This window comes from Mustela putorius, unplaced genomic scaffold (assembly GCF_011764305.1).
Source record: "Mustela putorius furo isolate JIRA1106 unplaced genomic scaffold, ASM1176430v1.1 tig00000174_pilon_pilon_pilon, whole genome shotgun sequence".
NCBI lineage: Eukaryota > Metazoa > Chordata > Mammalia > Carnivora > Mustelidae > Mustela > Mustela putorius.
In genome coordinates, this window is record NW_025421304.1 from 43,570,400 (window position 1) to 43,594,783 (window position 24,384).

The 24,384-nt window shown below is 65.1% G+C and overlaps 1 protein-coding gene across 4 annotated transcripts in view; it reads right to left on the bottom strand.

Moving 5' to 3' along the window:
• Positions 1-15,462, bottom strand: part of CBFA2T3 (CBFA2/RUNX1 partner transcriptional co-repressor 3) — a 79,973-nt gene extending 64,511 nt beyond the window's left edge. For 2 of the 4 annotated variants that reach the window (XM_045076447.1, XM_004753806.3), the window contains exon 1: positions 14,969-15,459. In XM_045076447.1, coding sequence (XP_044932382.1) covers positions 14,969-15,056 — 88 coding nt within the window. In that variant the 5' untranslated portion in view covers positions 15,057-15,459. Of the gene's footprint in view, positions 1-14,968 lie in introns of all 4 variants that reach the window. The other 2 variants (XM_045076449.1, XM_045076453.1) reach the window with 2 other exon arrangements.
• Between the last annotated feature and the right edge of the window lie 8,922 nt (positions 15,463-24,384).

Here is a 24,384-nt window from a genome sequence, read left to right on the forward strand (position 1 = left end):
TGGCCCCCGGTCCCAGAGGGAACAGAAAGTCGGGGTGGGGAGGTCCAGACACCTGGGGCAGCAGAGCCTGGCTGCTTCTGTGCACAACAGAGTAGAAGCACCGGGTCAGAGCTGGGACGCCCGGCCATGCACAGCTCCCGGCCTGGGCACCTTGAACTGCTCCGGGCTCCCGACCTCGCTGGGCAGGAGCCCTTCCCCTGCCTCCCAGCCAAACGGACAGCACACAGCCAGCCCAGCTTTTTCCCGGGAGCCTCGGGGCCAGACCCCGGTAATGCTGTCCGGGGCAGAGGCAGGGAGAGCCCCAGCCTCAGGGCGCCCCGTGTGTGACTCCTCGCGGCGCAGCTCCCCTTTGGGGCCCGACACCGCATCGCACGGCAGTTGGCGCACCCCCAACTCTGCGTCTGAGCACACTCTCCCTGGGAGCCGAAGCCGCCCCTGGGACTTGAGCCCCCGCGGCTGTGCCCGAAGGCAGCTGGGCGCCAGACCTACAGAGGACGGGTCTCTGGGGGGAGCCGGGAATCTCTGCTCTCATCTAGGGTTCTGGAAGATTCTACGGCTCACAAATCCAGAAACCCAGCCTGCCTCCTGGGCTGCTCCCTGGGCCGACAGCGCGGCCTTTCAGGGCTGCATCCCTGCCCGCTGTCGGGCCGGCACAAGACGGGGACCACAGTGCTGGGCGCAGAGCGCCTGTGGTACGAGCCGTCGGCCTCTCCCTGCCATCCTCAGCACAGGGAGGATGATGGCCCAGAGGTCAACCCCTCCCCTGCAGGGCCCTCTGCGGCACCCCTCTGCGTCCCTGCGCGGGTCCGCTGTGGCAGCTGGCGAGCGCAGCCCCAGAGACGGTGGTCAGTCGCCCGAGACGCACAGCGTGTGGGCACTGGGCTGGGCTCGCGCCAGGCTCTCCTGCCTCCCAGCTCGGCAACGTTCACGCGGAAGAAGGCCCAGTGCCAACGGGGAACACGACTCGGCCAGGAAAAGGAGTGCGGTCCCCGTTCTGTCATCGGCCCGCGCTGCTGCGGACTATCTGGGAGAGCAGGCCGCGGACTGAGGGGCTGAGGGCAGGTCGCCGGGCACGAGGCCGGGGGCACGGCGCAGGGGTGTCGGGTGTCTGCTGAGGGGGTGGAAATGTTCTAAAATTCCGTAGTGGTGCCGACCGCGGCACAGCTCGGCTGAAAGCCGCCGGCTCGCAGGCACTCGGCCTGAGTTACCGCAGGAAAGCTGCTCCAGAGTCCAGCCGGACCCAGATACCTTCCGAGCCTCATTGCGACCGCCCTGTCCGAGGGGGCAGGGCCAGGGAGGGGCCGGGCCGATGGCAGCCGTGTGCCCGGGAGGCCCTGGCAGAACCGCTCGGGCTGTAAGGGGCCCCAGAAGCCAAGGCGGAGCCCGTTGAGAGGGAAGGCCCCAGCGCAGGCCACACGGGGAAGGAGACCTAAAATAATTCTAAGAACCTGAAACTCCAGGGAGAAGCTGGTGGGGGGAGCTGTGGTCGGCTCGAATGGGAACTCTTCGTGCAGGGAGGGAAGGAGAAGTTTTATCTTGGGGGTTCGGGGGAAGGACCCCCACGCGGAAACACTCCGGTTTAGGGGCCTCATCTGATTGTGGCGAGCGAGGACTCCCCGTTCTCCTGATGGGGAGACTGAGGCTGGGCCCACCGCGGTCTCCGGAGGCTATGTGGACGCAGGCCCAGCGTCTCCGGGTCAGAGCTCTGTCGGGCCTCCGCGTGGGTCCTCTCTGCAACCTCTCCCCAACCCCCTCTGAGGCGCTCATGTGCTTGACCATCGTGGACTGAGGGCCCACACCGTGCCCGGCACCGCCCAGGGCGTGGGGGTTCTGGTGAACAGGCTGAAAAGCCGGCCTCGTGGCGTTTGGTTCTAGCAGCCGTGAGAAGGCCTACCCTGTTTCCACCGATAAAGGGGTTGGGTGACTTGAAGCCACCCTGGAGCAGGCTCTGTGCCCAGCGCCAAGGACACTGGCCTGTGGGACCAAGCTGGTCCTGCTCTGACCAAGGTGACCGGACAGTCCCACGGATAACTGCTGTGACCCCTGACCGGCTTTGGCAAACGGGGGTGCCTCTCCATCCCCAGCACACAGTTAGAGCCCCCGGCAGATAATGGCGGGTTTGCAGAGAAGACCGGCTTGGAAATCCAGGCCTGGGAGGAGGGTGGGTGCCCGGGGCCCCAGAGCAGGCCTCGGGGCTGTCGCGGCGGCCCAGAGGTCTCAGATGGGAGTGAGGACAGAGGTCAGAGACGGCACGGGTGTGCTGTCCCTGTTCAGCTTCGGCACAGGAGAGAATATTCTACAAGTAAATTAGCACGACGCTGTGACTGTCAGAGAGGTTGCGGGGAAGAAAGACGGAGGGAACCAGCAGGAGGAGAGAGGGGAGGAGGGCTCCGGGAGGCTCGTAGGGATGATGGAGAGAAGACAGGGCAGCGAAATGCCCGTCCAGGCCCCAGGAGGAAAGGCTGGCTCTCAGAATAAACGCTCCCAGGAGGACAGGTCTGCCAACCCCTCGGGTCACGCTCAGTGGAAACCTGCAGGGCTAAGACGAGACCCTTCGAGGACGAGTCCAGGACCCCAGGTCACCGTCCCACAGCCTGTGCCCGCGGGAGGCCCTTGAGAGACATGTGGTACTTGCACCGCTGTCTTGGCACGGGGGCTGAGGCCAGGGTGGCTCACCCCTCGCCCTCCACGGCCAGCAAGGATGGCCACCGGTAGGCTGGTCATAGGGTCACCTGCACCACAGACCTCGAGCGGCCAGAGCTGGGTCAATGGGGCTGTGGGAGCAGGTGCCTCCAGAAGGCCACGGAGAAGAAACAGAAGCCGGACTGTCCTGGTCTGGGAAGGAGCCTCAGGGATGGGGGCAGGAGCCCTGTTGTGGTGGGACAGCCCTCGGGGAGGCTGGCATCTACAGAAACCTTGGTTTTCCTGCTGGGAGGGGCTGGCCCAGGGTTTGTCCTCTGTACTGTCTCTCTTCCTCTTTCTTCCTGCTTGGAAGGCAGATGTGATGGTTGGAGGCGGCGCAGCCACTCTGCGGCTAGGAAGCCTCGAGGAAGAGGATGATGGAGGAGGGGGAGCGGAAAGGCCTGTGACTGGAGGTGGTCCTGTGCCGCTCGTCTCCGGGCTTCTGTCCGCGTCGCATCTACGTGCCCGGCCGCCCCCCTCCTGGACACGGGCTTCAGACCCTTCATGGGCGGGGTGGCCAGAGGTAGGAAATAAAATCACGGGAGGCCCAGTGGCATTCGGGGTTCGGGTTTGCAATGAGCGAGCGTCCGTGTAAATGGGTCCCTGCGCGGATGGGGGACTGGCTTCTCACCCTCTGCCGCAGGCCTCAAGCTTGACTCTAGACTGCTGCTCCGTTCACGGAGAAGTCATGGCAGCCAGAGGGGTCTGGGGTCTCACCAGGAGCAGGGGGTGGGAGCCCGGGGGCCGCCTGTGTGTTCATTCCGGCCTGGTGTCTCTAGAACTTTCCTCAGTGTGCCGCCGTCGGACGCGCGGAGACTCAGGAAAGCCACACTGCTCCCAGGACAGAAGGCAGACGTGTTCGAGGGGGAGCAGCGGGGCGTTCTCATCGACGCTTTCCCTGCGTTTGACCAGAGTGTTGGTGGCCCACGGGTTGCAGGGCTGGTGTGGGGCTGCTGACCCGGGCTTGAAGGCAAGGGGCTTTCAAGTTTGCTCGAGTGCCTCGGCCATCAAGGACTCCGTGTCGTGCCAGATGGTGAGGCCTGGTCCACACGCAGTGAGAACTGTCTGTGAGGTATGGCCATGCCCGTGACATGCCCTGGAAGGGGCACCCAGGTCCCTGGACAGTGGCCTGCTACCCAGGCGCCTCCATGGGGCCGAAGGTCCACCTGAGAGGACTGAGAACCGACGTCCAGGTTCTCCGGGACCACATTCCCAGGAGCGGCCCTCGTGAGCCACGGAGCACCTTCCCCCGCGTCTTCCCCTGGCCCTGGGGGTGCTCAGCACACCCCAGCGCAGAGGCCTGGCGTAAGCCCAGGAGGCCATCCCCAGGGCCCTGCACCTGGGGGTCATGGCACCAACCCTCTGTCCATTTCTGCACACAGACGCAGTCCCTGCCCGGGGTGACCTCGGGGCGCACCCCCCACGACACAAGCCCGTGCCTGCTGTGGGCTGTGGGGGAGGGAAGGAAAGGAGCCGCTGTGGCTCGTCTTCAGCCCCGACGAGGCACCTGAGTCCCGGCTGCGCGGCAGGCTGGGGCTGGGGCAGGCTCTCCGGCCGGCATCGCAGGAGGCGAGGCCCAGGGCCGGCGGGAGGTCACGGAGCACAGGCCCTGGATGCCGGGCTGGGTGGAGGGAACCCGGGGTGCCCTGGAGCAAGGCTGCTGGTGAGCCCCACGGCCTGCGGGACATGTGCGGGAGGGTCGGCAGGGCCTGAGGCTGAGGAAGGGCTCACCTTTCGCGATGGTTTAGTGGTGGTTTGTTTTTATTTTTTAAGAAAACTACATTTTCTGTGGTAAAAAAAACCCAGAATGGAAAAGTGCCCCTTGTAACCATTTTGAGAGGAACGAGGCTGCGGCGGCCAGGGTCCTGACGGTGCCGTGCAGCCCCAGCCCCATAGGTAGGAACGTGTTCCCACGACCTGTCACGCAGTGCCTCGCGCTGCCAGCTGCCGGGGACCGCTCCCTGTCCGCGGTGGCCTCCCCGCGTCGGCGCCGGGAACGGCACGGGGGTGGCCCCATGCCGGGGCCTCGTTCTAAGCTCCCCAGCCCCATGCTCTGCCTTCCCAGAGCCGCTTGTGGCCGATACTTCTAGAGCACCCAGTTGCCAGGCACCATCCGCGTGGGGCAGCGAACCTCCGACTCCAGACCCTGGTGAGAACGGCCTCTGCCAGATCCCACAGGGCCGTGGCCCAAACCGACAGGGGTGGGCGGGTCAGCACGGGTCTGGTTCGAGGCCTGGCCCAGCCACAGAGGTGGTGAGGCTCTTGTCCCTCTGACCAGCCGTGTCCTCGAGCTGCGTGTGGAGGGCTGTCGGCCCACAGGGTCTCCTCAGGAGCAAGAGAGACCCGCTTCAGGGAAAAGGAACCGAGAACCTGCCGGCCCCCCAGGCCAAGCCCCCCGCAGCGGTGTCCATAGCCGGAGTCTTTACAACCCGGGAGCCCACGACCGCTTTCCAGGGGCCGGGAGGAACGGGTGTGGGCCTCGAGCGCCACGTTGTTTTGGCAAGAGTATAAGGGACTGGGGGCTGGCGATGGCCCTGTGTCACCTCACCTCTCCAGACCGAAGCTCCTCCCAGCACCTCCCCTGCAGGGAATCTGATCACGGGCCATTGTCTCTGGGCATCAAGCCCAGCCGGGACCCCGGTCTCCTGACCTTCCTCTGCTGGGCTCCCCGTCCCAAGCCGTCCAGAGGAAACACGATGGACTGAGTCCTTCTGCTGCTGAGCAGGTTGCCAAGGGTCAGCGGCCCTCGGGGTATTTCGGGCCCCTGGGCAGCCCTGCTGTGTATCCCTGTCCCCTTACGGGCTTGATGGGGGTGGACCTGCCACCATTCTGTTTCCGACTTCCCCACCACCCGTGGCGGCCCCTCTGCAGGGCACTAGGACGACGGGGCCGGGGGGACGACCCGGGGGCTCAGCGGTCCTGGGCAGATGCAGAGGCCCCTTCGAGCCTCTTCCTGCTGGAGAGCCCAAGGCAGCTCCTCCCCCGCCACGTGGAGCTTTCCCAGTGTCCTCGGAGGCCTCGTGCTCCCAAGAGGTCCCCACTCAACCCTTGCACGATGCCAGGCTCTCCTGCCCGACGACCTTCCTCCCCTGTATCCTTGGCAGGAGAGGATGTGGCCGCAGGTGAGAGGCACCCGAGTGAGAGCCTCCGGCCTCTGCAGCTGGACACGTCCCACTGCCTCCCGGGAGCCGACCAGGAGCCCATGTTCGGAAAGGATCGGGCTAGAAGGGCTGAGGCGCTCCGCTCCGTGCTCGGCCTCCTGCCTCCCTTCTCCGGCTGGTGCTGGTTTCCACACCCGAGAAATCTCCAGGAGCCTCAGCAGCTCAGGACCTCCAGAAACATCCGTGCCATTGCCAGACACCCGCACAGTACAGAAGGCCTTTAACAATGGCCGCTGGGAAGGAGTCTCCGTCCAGCCTCACCCAAAGCCCGGCCTGGGCTCTTGGAGCCCGCTGCCTGCACCCAGGTCATGTTATCGTGGAGGGGAAACTTGGAAAGACTACGTCGACCACGATATGTTTATGTAACAACGTAAAATACCAAAAATCACAGTGTATCTGGGAAGCACACACACAGACCGACATAGTCCCTTGGATGGTTGCAGCCTCCAGCCAAGAGGGGTTCACGTGTCCTTGTCCCATGCTACGGAGGAGGCTGCGGGAAGGCGCTGGGGTCCCGCAGCTCAGTCCAGACGCCACCGGGGCTGGCTGAGTGTGTCCTGCCCACGCAGCCCGGCTTGAAGCCGCTTGTGGCTGGGGCAGGCTCTGGGAGCCGCCACGACGTCTGGGGTAATCCGATGCTGTGGAGAAGCAGAGGGGAGGGAAGCCTCCCCAAGGAGACGCAGCTGGTCCCCAGCGTTCGGGGTGACGTGCCTGCCAGTTGTTTCAGATTGAATGAACGAGGGGCCACGGAGAAGCAAGGACCATGGGCGAGCCTGGGGCCCGAGAACAGGTCAGACGGGTTCCTCCCCCAGATCCACGGACTCGGGGCAGCCTGCCCACGGACGGGGGACCACGTGCAGAATGTGCCATGATCCCCAGCCGGAGGGAAGGAGAAGGAAGCCAGAACCGTTGGAGTTAATGCTCTGTTAAGTCTGACCATGCTCACAGGCGTCCCAAGCTAGAAATCATGAAGGTGGTCTGCACCCTGTGTTTTGCACAAAGACCTTGAAAGCCGGCGCCAGGGTGGCTGAGGCTGAGGCTGCACCGAGGCTCAGAGGGGCCCCGTGCTGGGAGGCGAGGCCCCGCGGTCCTCGTCGTTGGGCGGAGGGCTGGGCTGCAGGACGGTGGGGCTGGCTGTCTCTGGGTGGCCCCGGGAGGGAGGGCAGGCGGGAAGCACCTGGCCGTTTCGGTTTCCGACAGGAAGCAGCCTGCTCCTATCTCCCTCACCCCAGCTGCACCCGCTGCCCCGGAGCTCGGGGTGGCAGCCCCGCCCGGAGAGTCCCCAGGTGGGGACAGCCCCTCCCGCTGCAGACGAGGAAGCCTGGTTGAGGGGCCGGGCCGAGCAGAGCCCCTTGAGGCCTCCTGAACCTTCCAGCACTTGGAGCGCAGCCCTTTGGGGCCTGGGGGGGGGGGGCTCTGACTTGCATTTTTGGTCACCTGTCTGCACCTGTTTTTGGGGTGTGTGGTTCCAGACTTGTAGAGAATGTTGTGGTATTACAGGGCAGGACCAGGCTTGCCGTCTGTCTGTCTGTCCATGGGTCCAGGCCTCGCCAAACATCGGGACAAAGTACCCCCGCAAGGCCCTGGCAGGGGAGTGGCAGAAAGCAGGGGCTGCTGAGGGTGGCAAGCGGCAGCAGGAGGCGGGCTGCTGTCCTTCTGGGCTCTGACTGAGCTCCAGCCTTGAGTGTCGGGGTCCCCTGGCCTGGCTGGTGGAGCCCCACACAGGCCGGGGTCTGGGACCCTTACGCCTCGTCTCTTAGGAGGGGAGCCCAGATGGGAGGAAACCCCGGCGCCTGGCCCTAGCACAGAGGGGCCCCGAGTCTCCCCTGGGGGTGATCAGGGCTGCGTCAGGCTGGCCCTACTGGCCTGGGATCCGCGGCCGTGGCAGCTGGCGGTGAGGGGCACAGCGGGTGGACGATGGCCGGAGGCCCTTCCCGCCCTCCCGCTGGCCCTTCCTCCCCCCGCTCTCCCTCATAGGGTCCACAAGGTCGGGGCTTTCCACGACACTCAAAGTGCACCCCAGCTTGGGAGGGAAGGAGGAAGCTCCCGGAGCCGCGGGCGGGGGAGACGGCCCAGTTCCTTCTCCACTGCAGGCCCTCTCAGCCGCCCCAAGTGGCCTTTGAGGGAAGGACCTGCCAGGGGTCCCGGGCAAACCCCTTGGCAGCAGGGAGCGTGGGGGCCGGGGTGGGGGAGGAGGGCAGAGGGCCCCGGGGTCCCTCACCAGAGCCCCCAGCCTCTTCTCCTCGCGTCACAGACAGAGATGGGCCTGGGGGGTCACGGGGCTACCAGCCCGGACCTCCCACCAAGGCTCTGGTCTCCCCACCCCGTTGGCTTACGGCCACGCACCCCACACCAGGGAAGCCAGGCCACGCAGGGTTCGCCCAGAACCCGGCCCTGGCCCTGTCCTCGGAGCGGCCTCCTCCTGCCTAGACCTCCCCACCCTGCACCTCCCGTACCTCTGCGCGGGTCCACAAGGCTCCTCGGGCCCGGGGGGAAGGGCGTGGCCGGCCTGGGTACCAGGCCCTCGGCCCCCCCCCCCCGGTCCGAGGTCACCACGGAGGAGGCCACATCATTAGGGTAAGGACCGTGGTGCGGGGCTGGGCCCTGATCCGCCGTCGGCCCCGTGGGTTCTTTGTCCCCTCAAGTCTGAGAGCCCCATGTGGGCAGGTGCCCACACCACTTCCTCTCAGAAAGGGACCCCTCTCTCCACACCCACCCCTCCGCGAGCCGCACCCCTCCCAGACCTCAGCTGCAGGGAGCGGCGCTCCAAACCACTTGGGACACGTGGGTGCTGGGCATACGCCGGGGCCCGGGTCAGCGGTTCTGAAGGGCTCCCCAGCGGCCGCCAGAGGAGGGGGCTTGGCTGGAGGGGCCCTGGGCTGGGTGCGCAGCTCTGCAGGCACCGGCGGGGACGCGCGGGGCCCAGGTGTCAGTGCACCTGCTCTGGGCTCCCCAGGTGGGGCGAGCCGAGCCCACCGAGGGCTTGCAGAGGGTCCTTCTGGGGCCGTGGGATGCTGGGCACAGCCTTCATCTGGAGCAGGGGTGCAGAAGGGAATCCCTTTCTCGAGGTCCCCCTGTGGGCCCTGCCCAGGACGTGCTGTGGGGCCTTGAGCCGGCTCCCTGACCTCTCTGATTGTGTTCTCGTCTTGTAAGCAGGCTGATGGCGCCGTGAAGGCTGCTGGGAAAGCCGCGTGCAGGCCCAGGAGGGAGTCTGGAGTAGGTTTTCCCATCATGCCCCATCAGCCCTGTTCCCTCTGGCAGCCGGGGGGGCAACAGCAGGGACCTGCTCCCACGTCCTGTTCTCAGGGACAGTGATGCGGCTGGCCGGGCCCCCAGCACTGTGTCCCAAGGAAAGCCTCAGGCCCCCTTGAGAGACCTGCACTGCCCGGGGATGCCTCCTGGGGCTCCCCCCTGCCCAGAGGATCGCTGAGCCAGGCCCTACCTTGGACTCACTGCCAGCTTCTGAGCCGGCTCCAGATCGGAGCGGTTTGACCTGGCCAGGTTGGGGGCTGGAGGTGAACACAGTGCAGGGGGCTCAGGGGGGCTCCAGAAACCCGCCAGGGCCTCGGCCAAAGCAGCCCTCTCTGTGGACCAGCCCTCAAGCTGACCTCTGACCTAGACCCCCTGCTGGCCACGGTGGGGTGGGGGAGGGTCACCCAGGCTCTGTGGGGGGTGCCAGGTGGCTGTCCCACCCCTACCATCTCCAGGAGGCTTGGATGCCTGGTGCCCCAACATCTGGCCACAGGGCTCCCCCTGTGGGGAGCCCTCCCATTTGGGGGCCGAAGGATCAGCCTCCGGGTGCCACCTGGGCCCCGGCCCCCTTGCTGTGTGACTCCAGCAAGTCACCCTCTGTCTCGGAGCCTCCGTTCCTTGCCTGACAGCGGCTGTCACGACAGACGCAGGATCTGGAAAGCAACACGGACGTCCCCTACAGTCCCGGCGGTGGCGTCAACAGGCACACGCTGCGGTGCGGTGGCTGATGTCCTGGGGCACGGCACGCATCCACTCCCAAGTGCTGAGCGCCCTGTGAGCCGGCACGGCCGTGGGCACCGAGGGGACGACAGACCATGGGGCAGACCACCTGTGCTGCTGGGGAGAGGGACGGTAGACATGCCCAGAGCCCCGGGCAATGCTGAGTTCGCCGCTGGAATAAGTAAATGCAGCGGGGAAGGGGGGGTGAGGAGGGAGCAGGGCACGTGCCTGAGGGGAAGGCTCTGGGTGGGGGACAGCACATGCAAAGGCCCAGGGGCCGGAAGGGCAAGGGAGTGGGAAGGCAGGCGGAGAAATCCCCGGAGGCACGCGTGCCAGTGCAAGGTGACCCCGCTGCCGGCGCTCGCAGACGACTGAAGACAGAGCAGTTCGGCAAAGTGCCATGTGAGATGTCCCCACCGACACCCGCTGGCATCGTGGGCAGCTGTCCGGCGATCGCCCCTGGGGGGTTGGCCCGCCCCACACACGGCGCTTTAATAACAAGCATTTCACCAGCGCCCACTGCAGTCTGACCTCCAGCCCCATGACGATCGCTACGAATGACCCGGAGTCCACGGGCACCTCGGCCGGCCTGGAGTTTCCCCCGAGGGTGGGGGGCTCTCCGAGAGGCCTCTCTTCTCCCCAGGAGCCGCCCCCGCCCTCTCCGTCCCGTGGCAGCCCGTGCGGCCTCATCCAGAGCGACGTCTCTGGAAGGAGCACTGGAGGGAGAGTCCTGGCTTGGGGGCAAGCGGCTCTGGCCTCTCCCTGGGGCCACGCTTCCTGGCTGAGCCTCCCCCACCAACTGTCGGGAAGTGAAAGTGGGTGAAAAAGCCCCGCACAGCCGGGTGCTGAGCCAGGCTGAGCAGGACGCCTCTCTTTTCAGGCAAGATACCTTGAGAAGTGAAAGCCTTCTTCACCTCCTCCAGCTGCCCCCTTGGGGCCGCTTCCTCCAGGAAGCCCTCTTTCTTCGCACCCACCCTGCGGCTCCGGCCTCCTGGGCTCAGAGTCAGGGATCAGTGGAGGGGCCTGCCCGAGGATGCTAGGGCATGGCCCAGGGAAGGGACTGGCACGTTCCAGCAGGAAGGGAAGTTCCCGGGGGGCGGGGGGACCCTGCACATTTACCAGGAGGGAGGAAGCCCTCCTCCCCACCCCCCAGCTCCTACCCCGGGAAGCAGAGTCTGCTCTCCCCAGCTTCGTCCTGACGTGAGACTTGGGGGACCAGGCTTCGGGACCGAGTCCAGAGCTCCTGTTTGCCCGGAGCTGTGCCCGGCTACCGTGCTCTGTGCCCTGGGGATGGCCCGGGGACCGCGGGAGAGGCTGGGTCTCCTGAAACTTCCCGACAGCTCCTCTCCGCACCCCCTGCTGGGCTCTCTCCCAGCTCCTTCCCCGCCCCTCCTCACCCCTAAGGGGGGGTGTCAGCCCCCAGACCTCTGCTTGTCACCTGTTTGTCACCTAGACAAACGGTTCCCCTCAAACCACCCATACGCTGTCCCTCTTCAGGGCTGCTGGGTCCCGGCCGGGACTGACCGACCTGGCTGACCACTCCAAACGCCCCCACGGGTCCTGTATCCATCAGGGCCTCGGAACCCCTGCTCTCGCCTGCTGTGTGCCCTTGGGAACTTTGGTTTATTTTTCCATGATGGGAGTCACTCTGTCACACGGGCGTTGGCAATCCTGCCGTAGGAGCCCCTGGCGCTGTGTTTGTGGGGGCGGGATGTGGGGGATGGGGTCTGTCACCTCGGGTCTCGGCGGGGGCGGAGTGAAGGGAAAAGCCCCCACACGGTGTGCGCCGAGCAGGGACACGGGCCAGCCTTGCATGGTGACAGCACAGACAATATGGAACCAAAAGTTGTCAGCAGTACTTTGTACACAGACGCACGCAGGTGGACAGCCACGACCGGGTCACAGGTCAGGTGGCCCCTGAGGGGCTTGACTGGCCCTTGGCTGCCACTGCAGAGAGGGCCTCCTGCACACCCCCAGCCAGATGCCCAGGGCCTCCCTGCGGAGTCTGCCAGTGTCCTGACAGTCCCGCGAGCATGGCCAGGGACCGTGGCCGAGTGATAAGTGGGGATGCTGTGGGCTAGGCCAGGGATAGCCTTGCTCCCCTCGGGGCCCCGGGCCTCCCTTTCAGCTGGAGGCTCTGTGCCCAGGTCCTGACCGCGGGCGCTGACAGAGGTGGGCCGTATGGGCTCTGGGCACCTTTCCCCAAGCCTGCTGCCTGGACGCAGAGGGAACAGCTGGAGATCTGGTCACCTGGATCGCGGGGCCCCAAATCCAATGACTAGTGTCCTTCCAGGGCGAGGAAAGGACGTAGGGACACAGAGGCGACGCCGTGCGAGGCAGCGGCAGAGGCGGAGGCACGTGGCCACGGTGGGAGCCTCAGGAGCCTCTGTAGGGGGCCTGGCCTTGCCTCGATTTGGGACTTCTGGCCTCCAGGCCTGGGAGGGAACAGACTTCTTTTCTGAGTCACCTGGTTTAGGCAATTTGTCCCAGGAAACTGACAGAGTGGGGGAGGGCGTGCCCAGCCGAGAGATGCTGCAGAGCCGTGGCCCCTGGGGAGGCTGGAGGGGACAGTGAGGGGACGGGCGCGTGTGCTGGGGAGGCCGAGCCTGTGCTCTCGGCGACTGTGGTGGCCTCTGAGCCCCCCTCCCCGCGGACCCGAGCTCTGCCCCGCTCCACTCAGGGTGGCACCTGCCCTGGGATCTGGCCACACCCACGCACGCCCCAGCCTGCGTTTACTTGGACTCCTCCAGGGACGGCTCGCTATCTCCCTGGTCACACGGGCTGCGCTCTGCCACGCAGACCCCACCTCGTCCCTCTCTGGTGACACAAAGCAGGCCTGACTCAGTTTCCCCCCAGGCTGGTCACGGTAAGCTGCCCTCCAGCCTCCCCTGCTCCAAGAGTCATCGGGGGCCTTCAGGGCTTCCGTCCCAGCCCCTGTGCAGGTGTCCTGGCTCCCACCTCCTGCTCTTCAGGGGTCACGGCAGTCCAGCCTTCAGTCTCCCCATGTGCAGAGTGCGCTGCTGGAATCAGCACAGCTCCCAGTGCATACAGTAGGCGCCTAATAAATCCGAGTAAAGTAAACACTCCTCTAGAGGGGGCCGTCCCTTTCCATAACGCAGAACGGGTCCGCCACCTTGTGGGGTCCTGACCTCTGCCACCAGCAGAGGTGGTGCCAGGTTGGCCAGGACCCCAGGGCCCTGGTGAGGCTGCTCAGGGGCCAACCCAGCGCCCAGCAGCGGGGTCTGGTGGCCGGAGGTGCAGCGCTGCCTGCCCCCACCCCGGCGCCTGCCTCCCACCGAGCGGCGTTCAGAGACGTTTGCTCACTGACAGGGGATGTTACTTTCTGTTCTGTTCACAGTTTAGAAGCACTTCATATGTTTTGGGGTCTCCAAGGTTTTGATGGATTCTTGGGGTGCCTATGGGCCCCAGAAACTTCAAGGTCACACTGTGCTGCCCATAGACCTGTCCCCCAGGCCTCCAAAGGCCCCCTGGCTGGATCCCACCTGCTGCTCCCGCCCAGCGTCGCAGAGCCCCAGGGGCATGGGCCGGCCGAGGGCCACCATGTCCCCCAGCACGGCTGAGGCCATCCCATGGATCCAGGCGATTAAGGGAAGACAGCGTGTGAACTCCCACGGGTCAGAGCATACCAGGGCTGGGACCCCCGGGCCCACAGAAGCCGCCAGTCCGACGCACCAGCCAAGTACGCAGGGCTCCGTGAGGCCCCGAGGGAGCAGGGAGCTCGGGGCACGGGGACCGCGGGGCCAGTAAGTCAGTGGCGGGGATTCGGCATCAGGGGCCGCCCAGACAGTCGGCTCTCGGTGCCTGCAGCCCTCCAGCACCGTGATGACGTGCGCACAGCCGCGATACCTCCCGGCCTCCGACTCCTTCCACGGGTTAGCCCGGCCCCCCACTCACACAGAAGAGCTCAGCGGCCCTCACACACACCCCGTCTGCCCTCACCCTCCCCAGCCTCGGGGAAGCTGCTCCGACACGCCTTCGGGGTGTGAGGCCAGGATCTGACCCACGAGGAAACTGAGGCCCATGTGAGGCAGGGCTGGACCCAGGGCCCCGCGGTAGAAGCAGGCTGCCAGCTCCGGGGCGGGGTGGGGGGGCTGCCCCAGGGAGGGAGGGGCGTGTGGTACCCGTGGCAGCAGACCGGCCTGAGGGGCAGGGGACCGTGTCCAGGGCTGGCCACCTGGCACCTCCCTGTGGTGGCTCCGGATCCCCCGCACCTGGTGGCTGTGTGCCAAGTGGGCTTTTGCACAGCCGGTGTTTCGTCTGGGAAGTCCAGGTGACCAGTGGAGGCCTGTGTCAGGGGCTGGCCTTGGGCCCCAGGACAGCAGCAGGGTGGGGAAGGTGATCCCTGTAGAGGAGCATCGGGGGCGTCAGGGGCCCATGTGGACTCCGGACATGGCTGTGACCGTGGGACTTGGGGCTGTGAGCTCTGGAAGGTTCCAGAGGCTCCTTGGAGCATGGCCACGTGGCGTGGCTGGGGAGCGGGGCCGCCCCCTGAGTCCTGGGATGAGGTCCTACAAGGCCCCTGGGACCTGGTAGTGGGGGCCGGGGGTGTCCAAGAAGCCTCCGCCCAGAGCCGCAGCCCAGGGTGGGGTGCAGGGCCTGGGCCCTTCCCGCCCCCCCTTCCCTCTAGCACTGGCTCCAAAGGGCGGGAGTCTTGGCAGAGATTGCTTATCGGTGGGAACCGGGGCTGGGTCCTGGACCGTCCCTTGATCCAGGGGCCTTGGGCCAGGCCCTCTTCAATGTGGCCTCAGTGTCCTCGTCCACCTCTACATCCTGGGGTCCTCCCAGAAGGAGGGGCACCTCCACTCCTCTGCACACCACCTTCCTCACCAACTCCTGGGACCCTGCCCGCTGAGGAGGACAGAGCCCACTCCCTCCTAGATGGGCCTGAGCAGGGCCCCCTCCAGCCCGTGCCTCAGGGAGGGGCACCCGCACCCAGCCCGGCACCTGCCAGGTCCTCCCGGGGCCACCTGTCCCAGCTGTGTGGGACGGCGCCCGGGGGGAGGCCCTGCTGGTGTTTGAGGTGACTCGACACGGCCAGCCCCTGCTGTCAGCAGAGCTGGGCGGCGGCGGCAGCCCGGAGATGTCACACTCCCGCCATCTGCTCCCACGGTCCTTCCCCGCCGTCCTCTTACCTGGGCCGCCCTTCCTGGGACCCCGGGGCACGGAGCAGCTGGTGGACGCCAGGAGCCCGCCGTCCAGCTGCGGGGAGGCCTGGGACATGGGTCTGGGGGTGGCTCTGGGAGACAATCCTGGCGCCGGGCGAGAGGCGGGCCGCCTTCCAGGGGCCGGCGAAGGTGGGGCGCGCCCTTCCTGACCTCAAGGGACCTTGAGGGAAGGACGAGGGGGTGCAGCCAGCCCGGCTCTCTCACCGCCGGAGGCCTCTGCCCCACAGACAGCGCCGGGCCTTCTCGCAGCCGCTGCTCGCCAGCCTGGGGAAGGGGCGGGAGGCTGGAGGGGCTCATGTGATGCAGGGCGGGCCGGGGAGGCGCCGGTGGGGGAGGTCTCCCCGCAGCCCAGGCGGGGCAGCCAGCTGTGTCACCGTGATAGCACGGCTGGGGGCTGAGGAGGCAGCTGTGCCCACCGCTTCCTCAACAGGAACCATCTGGGCCCGGCCCGGCCCGGCCTTCCCTCTCGGCCATTCCGGTCTGACTTCCAACAACTTCCTCCTGCCGCCAGCCGGGGGACACCCCACCCACCTGGAGCCCCAGGCAGCCCATGCTTCCTCGACCAGGACTGGGGGACAGTGTCCGTCCTGCATGGTTTATGCCTCTTTCCTCCCCTGTCCTCAGCCAGACTTTCCCCAGAGCTCCTTTCTGGGGCCACTTCCCTGAGCCTTGGCCCTGCCCCCGAGGCGGACTCGGTGGGGCGCCCTGACCAGCCGTGCCCCCCACCCCGGCTTCCTGGGCTCTCCCTCAGCTGCCCAGGGCCTCCTGGCCCCCTCCCACCCGGGAAGGACCGCTGCAGGCCAGGCAGACACCTCTCTCTGTGCTTGGCCTCCTGGCCGGGGGCTCCTGGGAAACCCTTCCCCACTTCCCAACGGGCGCCCTCGGAGAAGACTGGCCCATTTGTTTGGGATGTGCTGAGGGTACTAGAGATATTCCCCCAGTCTGAGGGTCCAGAAACCGTATCAGAGTCCTCTGTGACCTTTCAGACCTCCTGTGTCCTGGAGCCCCGTCCCCACTAGACATTCCACCACAGGCGACAAAAAGGCCACGTGCTGAAGGCAGCATTGGGACAGCAGCGGGGGGCAGGGGGCCTCGTGCAGGAGATGGCGTGCCCCATGTCCAGCACCGGCCCATGGGCGGCCCTCCTGAGCGCCCAGTCGCAGCGGCAGGCTCCATCCGGCGGCCGGAGGTGTGCCGCCGGCCGGCCCAAGGCTGGCTGGAGGGTTCTGGGCTATGCTGACCCTCTCACACCGAATCCGTGGGTCATGCCTGCATGTGGTGAGTCCTTCAAGTTGTACAGAAGGGGGGCAGCCCCGAGTGAGGCCCTCACCCGTGGTGTTTCCCGGCTGCCGTCGTTTCCTGGGCCCACTGTCGTCACGGCGGATTCTGTGGGGGTCCGTCTGTAGCTGGTGCTGGGACGAGACCCTGCTTGTTCCTGGAAGCCCCTGCCCCATGCATGTCTACCCCATAGGGTGGCCTACGCCCCACCCCTTCCCCCTAGGGTCCCAGGGAAAGAGGGGTCCTGTGAGCGGGCCTGGCCCTGAGCCCCACCGGTGCCTCCTGGCCCCTCCTCGCTCGTGGTGCTGGGACTCAGGGTAGGACTGAGCGTCCTAGGCCCAACCTGCCTGCCCTGCGTGGCTGGTCTCCTCCCTGGTCCAGGGCGGTGCTGGCGGGGCCTCAGGCCTGGCCTGTGTGCAGGGGAGGGCCCCGCGCATGGCTGCCCCCCGGCCAGCAGCTTGCGGGGACCTCGTCTCTCCTGCTCTTTCCCACCTGCGCTCAGCGAGGCCCCTCCGAGCTGGTGGGGAGAAAGCTTTGGGGGCAGAGACCAGCGGCTCGGCCCCTCGGCGGGACAGCCCCCGCCCCGGGTCAGACGCTTGGGGCTCACACCTGCGGGGAGTACCCCCAACAGATGGGACACTTCCACTTTCGGGAAGAGGCCGCCTGTCTGGCCTGCTTTTCTAGTTGGCGGGGCTCTTGGGGGTTGGGCTGGAAGGCGTAGTCTCCCCGAGTGGGGGGTAGGGAGTGCCCAGGCCCTTGGTGGGCACCTTGGGGGCACCTGCCCTCTCCGTGCCCTCCCCTCCCTGGCCAGGCAGTTGGTGCTTGCGGGGAAGCAGACGTTGGCTGTGGCTTTCAGAGCTGGGAGATAAGGAGCCAAGCAGGAAGTGGCTGCAGCGGGAGGGGGTGGGGTGCTGTGTCTGCCCGGGCTTGTCCCACGCCACTCCCTCCAAGACCACCGCCGTCCGACCTGTGGTCCTTCCCCTCTCCCTTACAAGTCCCTGTGGGCCACGTGGAGGTTACGCAGCTGCCCTGCTTTCTGGGAACCTACAGGAGACAATCAATAAGTCCTCAATGGATGTGGCCCGTGAGGCAGTCCCGGAGGGTCGCTGGGAAGCTGCATCTGAGGGACCCGTTAGGAGCTGCGCCTGGGGATGTTGGGGGAGAACATTCCATGTAAGGGGCCCTGAGGCAGTCTTACCTCCAGGCTTCCAGGAATCTGTAGGATGACCAGAGAGCTAGAGGGAGGCCAGTGGGGGACTATGAAGGAGATGACACTGAATGGAGGTCGGCAAGGACCTTGTTAGGCTGACTCCATTACTTCTGCCTCCTCTGCCAGCATATATAGGAGCCCCCATGACTGCTGGGTGGATGGATGGATGGTGGATGGACGGATGGATGGATGGATGGATGGTTGGATGGTTGGATGGATGGATGGACAGACGGATGGATGGATGGTTGGATGGATGGACGGATGGATGGACGGATGGATGGATGGTGGATGGATGGATGGACGGATGGATGGACGGATGGATGGACAGATGGATGGATGGTTGGATGGATGGATGGTTGGATGGATGGACGGACGGATGGACGGACGGATGGATGGATGGATGGTGGATGGATGGATGGATGGGCGGATGGTTGGATGGACGGATGGATGGACGGATGGATGGATGGTGGATGGGCGGATGGTTGGATGGACGGATGGATGGATGGTGGATGGATGGATGGATGGGCGGATGGTTGGATGGACGGATGGATGGACGGATGGATGGATGGTGGATGGGCGGATGGTTGGATGGACGGATGGATGGACGGATGGATGGATGTGTGGATGGATGGATGGATGGATGGTGGATGGATGGATGGATGGATGGGCGGATGGTTGGATGGACGGATGGATGGACGGATGGATGGATGGTGGATGGGCAGATGGTTGGATGGATGTGTGGATGGATGGATGGACGGATGGATGGATGTTCGAGTGGATGGATGCATCAGTGGAAGCGTGATTCTATGCAAATCTCACGTAGCCTGCTTTATAGAGGAGGACTGGGCCCACAAAGGTGATGTCCTCCGTTGCAAAGCCCCCAAAAGAGAGATAGAAGTCACAGACGATATAAGCTCCAGGACAGGTCAGATGTGGGGGGGTGTGAGCAGCTCCATGGGAACCCTACAGGACCAGCACTTTCTAGCCCAGAGCCCAGATGGCTGCCAACCTCTGCTTTCCAGTCCTGAGTGCGGTATGGCTGAATGGTGGTGGACAACAGGGAGGGGCGGGAAAAATCCCGACCGCCTGTGCTTACTGAGTACCCAGCAGACGGGGCCACCTGAGGACTAACTGCCCCGCCCCCCCACTGCCCAGCTCAGGGGCCACTGGGCAAACCCAGAGCCACCAGGAAGGCAGCATGTGCTCGGCTGGGCAGATTGTGGAAAATGCTCACACGGGGAAGGGCCCCAGGGGTCTCTGGCTGCCGTCACTTGATGGTGCCTCTCCCGGTGGCGGGGAGAGCGGCTTGGCCGGAGCCCACACTGGGAACAGCCCAGGAGGAGGCTGACCCTGAACCACCAGCTTCAGCCCTCCTGGTGCTGCAGGCCCCTTTACTGGTGGAACCAAAATAATGGCCCTTTTCTCCAAATACTGTTTTGAGAACACAAACGCTCGTAGAATTACGGAAACCATTATATTCAAATACAGTTGCCGAAATGTTAAACAATTTCAAATATACATACTTTCCCGTTCAACCATGAGTTTGGAGCGGTGAGGGGTGTTAACTGGTTAACTACGCTCTGAACCGTGAAGGGACCCAGCAGGCTGAACCCACTGAAGGCCCCGCTCCGGGCGGGCTCCGGACCGCGGCAGGCGCACGGGCTGCTGGCCCCGAAATCCTGGGCAGGGCGCCATGGCTACACGCATGCTAAGTGTTGGGTTGAGGTTAATGGACTCAGATACAATTTGTTTTCCTATGCAAGTCCATGGACCCCCAACTTCTAAGTAAAGAACTATGCTTCAAGCCCGTCTTGAAGACCCCTCTCTTGCCTGGCCTCAGCCAGGGCCCTCCAGCCTTGGTGACCCTGTCACTGTGAGGCTTCAGGAGTCAGGGGCCTCCAGGCTCCCCAACATTGGTTTTATTTCCTGGGTGCTCTTGGGGTTCTGTTTCCTCCCCGGGACCGTGAGAGGACCAGGGTAGCCACCTCGCAGGATGCTGAGGAGTCAATGACCCGGTTCCCATACGGACCCTGCCCCGTCTCAGTTGGCGGTGGCCCCCGTGAGAACCGCCTGCTGGAAGGGCCACTCAGGGCAAGGCTTGAACGGTCAACTCCAATGCGTGTTACCCTGAGAAAGCACTTCCTAAATGGAGCCCAGCCAGTCCTTCTGGGGGTTCTGCGTGGTGAACCCAAGCCCCTGTTCAGGACAGTCCTTTGGAAGAGAAGGACATTCTCTCTGTTGCCCACAGCACCTGTCACCCCCACACCCCCCAGGGGTCTGCAGCAGCCTCTCCTCCCCAGCCCCGTGGCTCCCAGCCCTCCCACAGCGCAGCAGCGAGATCTGCCCAAAGCCCAGTCTGGTCCCCCAACTCTTCCTCCTAAACCTTTGCCTCAAGATCTGGCCAGACTCCAGAGGTGACCCAGGAGACCCCCACTCTGGGTCCCTCTCCCCTCGATGTAAGCCTCTCCCGGGAGCAGCTTCTCTCCCCACGGCTTTGCCCAGCCCCACCCACTGTACCCCCCGACGCCTCCCTCAGAGCCCTCAGGAAGCACCTGTCTTGGGCTCCCACAGCCCCTGGGCACCACCCGCCCCCCGCAGCGTGAGCACCCTGTGGTGCGGTTGCTGTGGGCATCTCCCTGCTCCAGCGGGAAAGCAGCCACGGGCCCGGACCCTCTCTTCTCGGGATGGCTGTGTCCTGGGCGCGCAGCCCCGGGCTCCGGCCGAGCCTGACGGATAGGTGAGTGAGTGCACCAGCCCGCGTCTGAAGGCCGGCCCCCTGCCCTCATCAGTAACTTCTCCCGGCTCGAATCCCACCGTCTCCCACCCTCAGGCCTCTGCTTCACACGAGCACCGAGGGGGATGGCCGGTAATCCTCGACCCCCAGACCCCCTGCTCTCTGGCTGGGGCAGAAGAGGCGGCTCACTGGGCCCAGGACCCCGGGGTGGCTGGTGCGCTAAGGTGGGGTGTGCTCTAGGCCCAGCTGCTCAGGCCAGGCCTCGGGAGCCTGGGTCAGGGCTGAGAGTGTCCCCGACACCGGGGAGGTCTGTGCCGGGGTGACACGGACTGCCTGAGGCCGGCAGTGGGTGTAGTGCAGGGAGAGCCTGGCAGCCTCGCCCTTGAAATGGCCTCCAGGAGGAAGATGCTGCTTTGGGGCTGACCCCAGCAAGGGCGGACTGCGAGGGGGTGTAATTCGAGCGTGACCGAGTGACAGCAGAGTCCCCCCGACGGTCGGCTGAGCCCCCGTGAGCCTGGAGCCAGTCACATCCTTGAGCCTCGGAGAGGTCAAGCTGTCAGCAGGGGTGTGGGGGGCTGGGGTTTGGGTCCCAGGGTGGCCAGAGGCACAGGGTGGAGGGTCCTGATGTGTGAGCCCCCACCCCGCCCCTGCCCTCTGTTCCCTGCCCACTCCCAGCCGAGCCAGGAGCATCCGGCCCAGGCAGCCCATTCCACAGAGGAGCTAGCAGAGGCTCGGGGCTGGGGGGAAGCCGGCCACAGAGGGAAGACCATCACCCCCACATGACCTGGCACTCCTGGGGGACAGGTCCCTGCTGCTGCCGCCTGCTTCAGAGTGTGCCCTCTGGGTCCTGGGGTGCCTCCCACACAGGGAAAACCCCCCTCCGTCACCACTTTCCCTTCAAGGAGCCCCAGGTGGAGGGTGGTGAGTCACCTCGCTGGGCCCTGTCCGGGGTCCGGTTTCTCTCTGACCGTCCGGGCTCAGCTGGCCTGGGCACCGTGCGTCCCAGGAGAGAGGCCCCTCTTCTGGGCATGCATGCTGTTTTCCTGTTTGCCTTTCTCTTCTCCTCTCCATCCTGCCTTGGGATTTGCAACAGTTTAAAAGGGGAGGAGATGGGCTCTGTGCACTGACCAGCCACCTAGAATCTTCCAGAACATTCTACCCATAGAGTTTGGGGCCTGGGAACTACTAGAGACCCGGCCAAAGCTGAGTCCCGACAGGAGCTGGTCAGGGGTCCATGACGGGGGAGTCGGGTGGGCTCGAGAAGCGTACAGGCCAGGCCCTCGGAGCGGAGGAGGCGTCCGCTGGCCTTCGTGGGGACGGCCCTGAGACTGGGGAGGGGCTGCACAGGGGGCCCAGGGGGGGACCTTTCAGACAGCTGTGGGCTGGGGGAATGCAGGTCCCTGCCAGGACTGGCCGGAGGGAATGAGGTTCTTCCAGGTGCCCGGAACCCTGGGGACGAGAGACGCCGAGGCCTGACCTTCCCCAGTGCACCACACGGCAGATGCCGGTTGCTTCTGAGAGGCCCCGTGATCCTGAGCATGTCACTGTGGTTCTGTCACGTGGAAGGGTCTCTCCTTGGGTTGCGGGAGAAATTGGCCTATATCCGTCAGGAAAGAAACTGTGTATTTTATATTCTCTCTCCTTATTAAAAATTTGAGTTCACGCTAACGTTTTTTCTCCAACACACACAAGTTTCGAGACCGCAATGCTCGGGTGCACAGCCCCCCAGCCTCACTGAGACGGCCGAGCTGCCGACATCAGGCCTCACTTTAAGGATGAGAACGTCCCCGCTGAAGGGGGCCCGGCCATCCCGCTGAGGCCAGCGTGTCTGGAATCTGGCGTTCCCGTGTCGCGGCGATGCTCCTCGTGGCCTCTGGGTGTTGGCAGCCTGGGCCGTTGCCCGAGCCTGTCCTGGTGGCCTGCTCCCCTGTGTGGGCTGCGGCTGGAGGTTGGTGCCCTCGAGGCTCTAGTTCCCCAGGAGCAGAGCAGGGGCCCCTCCCCCTCTGCCGTCACCTACATGATGCCTTAAGTCCCCAACTTCTCTAGCTGAGGTTCAAATTCCCACGGCAGCCCCTCCACGGGAAGCCACCCCGGACCACGTGGCTGGCCAGCGTCCGCCAAGCCCCGCGAGCGTGCGCCGACTTCCCCAAGTTCCCAGCCGCCAGCCTCAATGCGACCCTCTGCTCCTGCGGCTCCCACGACCCCGGGTCAGCAGTCCCCGCCCTGCATCTGGTCACTCTGAACCCCAGACGTCCCTGGGTGCAGAGCGGAAGGGCCAGGGCAGAGGGCAGGCCCTTCCAGGGTGGCCCCAGCCTGCAGCACCAGCACCCCTGCTAACGTGTCAGAAATTCTCAGCCCCATGGGACTTGCCGAGTCGGACACCTGGGGCTGGCTCTCCTCCACCCACTTCTTCTGATTCTTTTGGGGGAATTCCTCCCAGGGGGGTGCAGCCATGCTACCTACCCCACCATCAAAAGAGAATGCCAGTGACCCAGAGCAGCCTGTGGGAGCCTTCCCCAGGGCAGACCCACAGATAAGGCCGAGTTCGTGATCCTGCAGGTAGGGTTGTGATGGGCTGACTTTGAGGCTGAAGTGGCCATTGTGCCTGGACGGGCAGAGACCAGGAGAGCAGAAGCTGGAGCTTCTGATGAGACAGCTTTGGTGAGACCCTGGATACAGCCATGCCTGAAACCTTCATGCATGTCTGTGTTCCAGGCATTCAAACATCCCTGTGGTTGACCCAGTTTGAATTATGTTCCAGACGTGGCCACTAAGGCAGCCCCAGCCGACAGGTCTCTTACCACAGTAAGAAGGGTCGAGTCACATATCTGTTCGTCTCTGTGTCCGGGCCACTTCTCAGAAGTCCTGTGCATTTCACGAGGCCTGCCTGACCTTGGCTCAACTTTGTCGCATTTCCTGTCCACCCTGGGCCACAGCTGATGAGGCCCGCAGGACACCTCTGCCCTTGTCATGCCCCACAGCAGGAGGCAGCCACGCCTGTAGGGTCGGGGTGTGGCCCAGGCCCGTGCAGGGGTCCTATGAGGTCAGCAGCAGGACGCCGACACTGTCCCCGTCATGCCTGCGTGCATGGTGGGGGCCTCCCTGACACAGACGGAGCTCAGAGCACCCAGAGCCCCCCACTTTACCCCCTCAGGGGTCCCTCAGGTGACCCGGTTCTCCATGTGGGGCTGTGAGGTCGGGTGTGGTGTTCCCAGGAGAAAACAATGATCATGGAGGGCGGGGACGAGGCTGGCTGGCTCACCCCCTTTCCCCACATTATCACAGAATGTGACCAGTTTGTCATTCAGCCATCTGGAAGCTGGCCCCGGCCCCAAGTGGCCTTCCCGCTGACTCCCCCATGTCTAGGGACGCCCTCCAGCCCCTATCTAGCTTCTCCGAGCGCACCCAGTCCCTAGGAAGTTCGGGAGCTAGACCCTGGGGAAGGGGCCTTGGGATCCATGGCAGGGAATCTGGGGGTCCTGGGACACCAGAAACCCCAGGAAGTCTGCAGAGGTCTCACTAAACCGCCGTGCCCTGGGGTCTCCAGACACCAACAGCCGTGTGCTGGCGGAGGGACAGGACCTGGGGGTGGGTCTCAGACCGCATTTGCTGCCACACCGCCCCTACTCACCCTGGTCTCGTCACTTCCACGCACAGGCGAGGCTCGGTGCCCCAGGGCCTTGGCACAATGGCTGTCTCCGCCGGGACTGCTCCTCCCCAGTGAATCTTTCCCTCCCTCTCCAGCCTGCCCAGCCCTCGACCCCTCCCCCTGCTTGGTGTTTCTCCAATGCCAGGTGTCACCTTCTGACGGGGTAGACGGTTTATGGATCAGTTTAATGCGTCACCTGTCCCTTCACGGGAAGGTCAGCTCCACGGGGCCAGATTTTTGTTTGTCTTAAACACGATTTTTTAGAGCAGTTTTAGGTTCACAGCAGAACTGAGAGGAAGGCCCCACGTGCCCTCCGCCCGCACCGCCAGCCGCGCAGCTCGTTTGCCACGGTCGGTGACCCTGCATGGACACCTGTCGTCTCCTAGAAGCCGCAGTTTACCTGTGGGTCACGCCTGGGGCTGGACGCTCTGTGGGTTTGGGCACACGGGTGAAGACGTGTCTGTCGTCAGACCAGGAGAGTGTTTTCCCTGCCCTGCGGTGCCCCGTGCTCA